Source organism: Dipteris shenzhenensis, chromosome 5, assembly GCF_047967505.1.
Source record: "Dipteris shenzhenensis isolate YYH24624 ecotype China chromosome 5, Dip_SZ_1.0, whole genome shotgun sequence".
Taxonomy (NCBI): domain Eukaryota; kingdom Viridiplantae; phylum Streptophyta; class Polypodiopsida; order Gleicheniales; family Dipteridaceae; genus Dipteris; species Dipteris shenzhenensis.
The window spans coordinates 47,887,386-47,895,337 of NC_141600.1; the positions used below are offsets into that span (position 1 = coordinate 47,887,386).

The 7,952-nt window shown below is 40.1% G+C and overlaps 1 protein-coding gene across 1 annotated transcript; it reads right to left on the minus strand.

The window, feature by feature from the left end:
- Positions 1-3,473: 3,473 nt before the first annotated feature.
- LOC147902115 (cationic peroxidase SPC4-like) lies at positions 3,474-5,536 on the minus strand. The gene is made up of 4 exons (XM_087375059.1): positions 5,156-5,536; positions 4,803-4,988; positions 4,525-4,693; positions 3,474-4,255 (listed from the first exon to the last, which is right to left on the minus strand). Exons 1-4 carry the CDS (start codon positions 5,414-5,416, stop codon positions 3,783-3,785), a joined length of 1,089 nt encoding a protein of 362 aa, XP_087231185.1. The 5' UTR covers positions 5,417-5,536; the 3' UTR covers positions 3,474-3,782.
- Positions 5,537-7,952: the final 2,416 nt, after the last annotated feature.

Consider the following 7,952-nt stretch of genomic DNA (forward strand, 5'->3'; position numbering starts at 1 on the left):
CTAGTACTTTTCTCCACGCTCCCTCCTCCATCTCTCATCACTCATCTGCTCCGCTGCTCATCTATTGCTCACCCACTCATCTTCACCATGCATACTACTATCCCCCCTTGATGCTCTGTGGTCCCAATGTTCTCTGCCTTCTCATATAAGGTGATTGTGTTGCACTCACCTGGAGTAGAAATGCTAGCACTAGTGGAGACCCTTCATTCCCACAGTCGATTCCCCACACATCTACATGTCACCACCTTAGATGGCATGCTCATAGAGGCCCTCTTTATGGCTATATTTTATGGGTTCCCCCTAGATGTCGACGAAGGCCTCAGTATTTTCAAAGCAGAGTACTCTCGACTTGTTGGGGGGGCCAATAATCTGAGTCCTGGCAATGCGCATGGTCTTCGGCCTCTCCATCGTATCCCTTTGGCTCCCTAAAAAATTTTAATGCAACAAGCTAGAATGGCGGAAAACTGAGTCGTACAAATTCCCTCTTGCTCAAACAAGGCTCTTAGCAATGGTTGGATGTAATCTTTTGGCCTCTAAGACTCTCAACAATCTTTTGGGTTACTGGATGTAATGGGTATCTAAGGCTCTCAGTAATTGCTAAGTTTTTATTACATTTATGTGATTTCTTTTTGTTCAATTTGAGGCTCTCAGTATGCAATGTCATTAACTTTTATGTTTGAATAGTTATGGTCACTAGCTGTAATCTTTTGGCCTTAAAGGGTCTTAGCAATTGCCGAGTTTTTATAAATGTAAGATCCTCTGTTCAATTTTTGCTCGGTATAAGTTGTTAATTTTTTAGATAACTTGTTATTGGACATAGATGTACATTGTAATCTCTTTTGCTCAATTTTCACTCAATAAATTGTACTTTTTCCCTCATTTATATTTACTGCAAACGAGGACTAAAATGCTAGTAAGAAGGACTACAATTTCCTTGGTTTATGACCAAAATAATGCTAAAATAACTCCAACGATCCACCATTGTGGTTACATGGACATACATCTAGAAAAATACTATTAAACTTTCTAAAAATGCAATGGAAGATATGGCCTTTGAGGGGTCCCCTCTAGGGGCAAGGGCCATATCGACATGCATTATACAATATCTAGGATGCCACTGGACAGAAATGGCATGTCGATATGTCCCTTGCTCCTAAAGACGACCTCTCAAGGGCCATATTGTCAATTGCATTTTTCTTGGTTGCACAAGAAAAAACATTTTCTTGGTACATAAATGCAAAAGAAGAAGGGTCTATAGAAGAAGGGTCTACAAATGCACCAATGACGACCTCCTACGATTGCCTTGGCAAAAGAAGAAGGGTCTACAAATGCACCAATGAGACCTTATTTGAATTTGTAGGCAAAGATCAAGCTTGCAGAGGAACGAGTAGCAATACTATATGCTCTTACTGCAAACACCAAATCAAAACAAGGAACAAGTAGCAATACTATATGCTCTTACTATCTTAGTATCTCAAAAGCATGTGGAACTAAATGAGCCAATCCATCAAATACAGATACTATCAAAGCTTGAAAGGCTAATTTCACCACATACTGTGTGCCCAAATTCGATAACACTTGCACTTTGGCCAATACTTTAAAGGAGACATCACAAATGTTGCTTTGAACTTAAACAATGTCCAAATCGTATTTCCATGTTAGCTAGATGACATATGATGACAGTCAGTAGAATAAGCCATTGTGTACATACATGTCACTTTCAGTGCCCTTTTTTGAATGATTGAGAGAGATGCAGCCCCTAGTGTAGTCATAAGATCCTCTCAATTTGAGGAGGATCCCAATGAGGAGCCTAAGAGAGCATCTTCTTCTGCAACTGCTCCACTTGGTAGCATCAACATAGACATCAAGCCATAAAACAAGTTGTTGATGTTTGCTATCAAACAGAGTCAAGTCATCCTATTAGCGTACTACCTAGATTCTATAACCCTAGATGCCACTTTCAATTACCTTTTTTAATTGATTAAGAGAGATGTTCAATTGGAAGACCACTACATACACATTACTTGCAAGGGTATGCAGTAAAGAAATTTCTACATTGCCAAATCATTAAAAAATAATCACTAATGGATAGGGTCATAACCTCAATAGCTTAATTAGCAATTCAACATACGATGGTTGGAAAAATGGCCCCAACTCACACCTCACAAACATGCAATCATTACACTTCCACCTTACCAAAATAAATAGCAATTACGACCTCCAACATTAGACCTACTTTGCTTTGAAGAAACCAGAAATATAGACACTACGTATATCGACTCAATACTGTTTTCCACAATAACCTCATTTGATAAGATGGGAACCCTAGTATTCTCCAGGACCAAACTGAGACTCAGCTTTGCCTAGCTCATAAATGGAGTTAAGGTACTCACAAAAAATGGGCCAAAATTTCCAACCATATTCAAGATAATCAATATGCATCAAAGCAACATATTGTACCAAAGCATGTCATTTCGACATTATTACAATATATTCAACATAAATTATACCAAAGACCCACACATTATCCAACGTTCCTAATTGGATACTCAAGCTACAAGATTTCCAAAGATTGCACAATGGGCAAAGATCATGGAAAAAAATCAGCTATGTCTAGAAAACACAACCCCGGCTAGCTACAATTTACAAATTCCTGATTGATCAAACATGGACAAATGCGTCTACAAAAAGTAGTCACATATGTGCAACCGAAGCCTATTAAACTCACCATGTCCCCATCTTCATAACCTATAAACTACATGTGGTATCATTATTCAAAACAAAATAAAATAGATTGAAATCCACTTGAACTCCTACCATCCAACTTTCAACACCAAAGAGGTATAACCAAACTCTGCAACAAAATATGGTAAAGATTAATATGAAATGAAAAACAAACTTCCCATCAACATGAAAGCATCAACAAACAAATATCAAGAATATGGTAAAGATTAATATGAAATGAAAAACAAACTTCCCATCAAATCAACAACAACTATCGCAACACTTAATTGCTACAAGATTCACACCTAATAGAAGCAACATACATGGCCCTAATTCTTTTGGCACCAATTTCTTCTCATGTGGGTCTTAAAGAGGTAGAGCCGTTTAAATATTGTGGTAGGCGAGAACGTAATCTCTTTTGGCAAACAAATGTGGTCCTAACTCCTTTGGCACCAATTTCTTCGCCTGTTGTCGCTGTTTGGCACCAATTTATTCGCATGTAGCCAAAGATCTAGAGTCGTTGGATATGGCCAATAGTGACTTCTTTCTTTGCTTTTGCATCTCATGGAGGTTTTGGCTTTGTCAACGAGAAAATGTTAATTTGTATCAATCTAGCCGCTTTTCCACCAGCTTTAAGGTCCGCGGTCGCATATCATCCGATCCCACTTCATTTCTTCGTTATCTTTGAAATCCATTGATATGTACGTTTTTAGACGCATCAAGGTTCTTCAAGATAATATAGAGTTTGTCTCGACCAAATTTTCCATTTTATTCCCGTGGCTACAAAGAAAAAGGACAGAGACAGAGAGACAAAGTTACAAACAAAGAATATTTGTATCAAGGCAATTGCGCGTCATTACGCAGTGTCAACTTCTGCAAGATGGAGTGGCCATTCTTGCTGCTCAAACATTGCAGAGCAAGTCTACATTGTGAGTAAGCGAGAAACAACCCAAATTTGCAGCTTTCAACCTCAGAAGCAATGTAACGTGCGCAGTCATGTACGTAGATTAGATATATGTAGCTATGGCCATGGTCGGCTGCTCTGCTGCTGCTGCTGGTCAAGGCCTTTCATACAACATATCCCCATGCGAGGCATACGCCACGGCGCTCACACCGCTCACCGTTTGATTGGCGCCAGCATTCAGAATCGAGCAGATCTTGCGTACGTTCCCGTTGCCTGTGGCTGCAGTCTTCACCCCTACCATGCTCATCTTAATGAAAGAGCACGCGAATTGCTGGAAGAATTCTTGCTCGCTTGCTGCCAAGGCTGCAACAACGGCTGCGGTTGTTTCGTCCTTCAGCAGCGCCCGGTCGGAGTCGAAGAGAACGTCCCCGTTGAGCATGTTTTTGTAATACTGGTTGTCGAAAAAGTTTGGTGTGACCATATCCTGCACGGTGTCTTGGTTGCTCTCGCTGTTCGGACATACTTGCAGCAGTTTCTGAGCGAACGAGGCATCCACTCCCGATTGCACCGTTGGCAAGATGGTGTTGTTAAACGCAGCACAGTGTGCTAGACCGATTGTGTGAGCTCCTGCGTTCACGGAACACATCATTACTAAAATTAAGGGCATCACCGTCTAGACCGATTGTGTGAGCTCCTGTGTCACGGAAAACATCATTACTAAAATTAAGTGCATCACCGTAGCACTAGATACAAATAAGAGACCGCCGTGAAGAAACTCCTCCACAGGTGATGATCGTCTCGGTCCCAACAACCACGTCCCACTAGTACACAGTGTTGCTATGGCATACAGAAACAGCAAAATTCCTGGAGAAAAATTCGTGCGAGCGGATTTTTACCAGAGAGCGATACCAGATCCGTTTTGTTTAGGCCTATATTGCCGAACTTTTCTACAAGTGTTGTTATGTTGTCTGCAGGACCTGCCAAGTCGCTAAGGATCGTTTGGGAGCTTGCAAAGCCCAGGCTATCTAGACGACCTGTTGGAATCTCAAAGTGAGGTCCTCCCGCCTTCGGAAATACAGACAGAGAAGATCGTCAATTAGTTCAGAATTCGCAGTGATCTGTATCACGAGAGATGCAACATGTTTAACACGCGCCACGGGATCTGAATCTGTACCAGGTGTGTGGCGTCTCTTGCGGCCATAACGATAATGTCCGCGCAGGATACGGTATTGGGGCAGCTAGCTTCGAGATTCTCTTTGATCTGCTCTATCAGGGCCAGAGCCTGCGGCCTCAACGTAAGATTGGGCGGAACGTGCTGCTCGCCCTGGGTGTCGTTAAGTAGCAAAGAGGCATCACATCCCTGGCGACAAGAGACGAATTTTTAGCGAAACGATAAAAACAGGACAGAAAAAAATAATGACGGGTCACAGCTCGATCAAGTGACTGCCCAGCATCCTGCTCATGAACTCTCCCGCAGTCCCTCAATGTTTGAGCGCCACAACGTCACCCAAAGGCCAGGAAAAGTACCTGGACAAAGCAGTCATGGAAGGGGAGGCGGAGGACGGAGCCAGCTTGGGAGATGTTGGGGGCGAGGAAGGAGCGGACGGTGGAACGAACGATGCTGTCGGCAGTGGGACAGGAGGAACTATAGAAACCATAAGCGAGGCCGGTTGCGGCATCAGGGAGAGAGAAAGCTTGTGTGGTGGAATGCAAAGAGATGGCGACTGAGGAGCTGAGCAACAAGATGATCAACAGAGAGCTACGGTTGTTCAAGCAAATCATCGCCATGATCTTGAGCAAAGTTTGTTTTCGAGAGAGCTTAAATGGAGCAGCTCACAAGCAACCAAAACAGTAAGCCAAAAAAACAGCAAGGAAGGAGGCTCACAATAAAATGAGCTAGAAAGAGGCTAATTTGTTAATGCATCCTCCATTCAAGGATTCTCCTTATAAATATCAATCACCTTAAGGCTGAGTCTCATAGTGAAACACTTTGCTTTTCAAAGCCTTGTACACGTGAGGCTCTTCTTAGAAATAATCAAACCTTATGTTGGCCTACCCTTTGTCTCTTGATCATGTTGATTTGCAAGTCAAATCAACTTAATGCAAACTATGACGGTGATATGAAGTCAAGAATCAATGGCCAAAATTGGCTAACAAAGTGAGAAATCAAACTCCGAAATTTCCTAAACACACTTTGTTTACCTAAGACATCCGTTGGAATTTGACCATTTCTAGAAGGTTAAATTATCTCCGATAATATCTCTCTATTATTACCAAGGTACTCACATGTGCAAATTGGACCTAAGCTTTGGTCTCCCCTAGGTAATATATGGCTTCAAATTGATGTTGATGTTGCCAACCATACAACTAATGTATGATGCTAAATTAGTGTTGATATGGCCAACCACTATAAAGCCATGACGTAGTCATACTCAACACACTATTCAAAATTTTTGGACTTTCTCTCCTAGTTTGGAATTTTTTTTGGAGCATATCCTCTCCACTCAACTTCACTTAGTGAGCTCATAAATTGGGTTTTTTAGAGCACTAAATGGGTCACTTATATACAAATATGGCCTTATTAAGCTAAAAAGTTAAGTGGTGACCTTTAATAAAAAAAAATATGGCTCAATGAAGCTATAATTCCCAACCTTGTGCATGGTGCCTCCATCCAATAACTATAATAATAATAACAGTAGTCTCCTAACTCGAGTTCAATTTTAACACTATACCGATAAAGTGAAAATATGACACCATATGAAAGAGTTTGCTGAATTCAACAAATAAGTAGTGTATAGATACACCATAAAAAAAAAAAAAAAGAGTTTGTTGAATTCAATATATAATTTGTGTATAGATACACCCTTTTCTTGAAAAATAAAGCATACAATACATTATCTTATTGGTGGTGTATAGATACACCATTTGTATGGAGAAAAGCATCCAAAACATTATCTTATGCATCTGAATCTCGTTCAGAGTCATCAGAGTCATGTAATGTATTTGCCCTTGATGGGTCAAGTCTTGCCAAATGATGTTTAATATGGACACGACTTGGATCAGGGATTGTGATACATTTTTCAACATCATATCCATGCTTCTTTTTAAAACTTCGTGTCCTCGATTTCCAGCAATGAATAATGCTACTAACTTCCACCTCTAATAATCCCTCATTATTTGGAACCCATTCACGTTTCTTTTGCAAGCATCCCTCATAGAGTTGTTTTATTATATATCTTCTCGGGAGATTTTTCAATGGCTTTGGTTCATACCATAAAGCTGTGAATGTTATAACTGGAGTTCCCTTGTCATCCCTTTCTATCTTAGCAACCTTTGCAACCCAAATTGGGCCACCTTGGTCATCCAACTTTGAACCTGGATCAGATGCCCAAACTGCAACATATAAACCCTCTTCAATCTCATTAGATGGTATAAACTCTGGTAAGGGTTTGTCTCCCTTCCTGCCACAATATTTTCAAGGGAAAAGTCATTCCTCTGCTTCCTCCATATCTAGTAACATATTTATATCCAAAGGAAAACTTGGTGACCTAGCTTTCACACTATTCAATGCTCATTAAGTTTTCTTGTCTTTCTAAAGATTGGATAAGTGCTTCAGTTGATGTAATTGTCTCCAAATTCTTAGTTGATTGCTATGGATATTTTTGCATCATACTTTGAAGATGTTTAATGAAGGCTTTCAAGCCTTTCATTTCATCTATGTCAAGTGATTTGTTTTTTGCAAGAACAAATCTAGTTTCCTCCAATGGAATTATTCGTTGTAATAAAGCATATGACTCACTCCATAAATGATCTCCATCTACTGAGTAGTGCTTCCATTGCATCACTGGAATATTGTTATGCATGTGAAACTGAAAGTAGTGTGGATTTGTGTGTCCTATTAGGGCATTATCTCCTGTTTAATTTGTAAATGTGGCTCTATGAATGCTCTCCAATCTACCATCCTCTCTAAGATAGCCACTTCTGATTCTTCCTTGTGAGACCCTCCAATTTTTTTCCCAATTTGAAATAGCATATCCTCTATTGTCAAAACATCCATTGACTTCAACTCACCAGAGATAACACTGAAGATTTGATCTATGTCTTCATATGTATGGCCGATAAGAAGAAAGCTAACTTCCACTTCTTCAAATATTTTCAAACCTACCAACATAGAGCATAAAGCAAATATATGTTTATTTTTATTCTCTCTCCAACAATTATCAGCTTGTATTCGCAATGTGTCAGGTAAACATCCACGAGCATCTCTAACCTTTCTTATTACTTTTGAACATGATTGATGGAACAACTTGGTTACTATCATGGT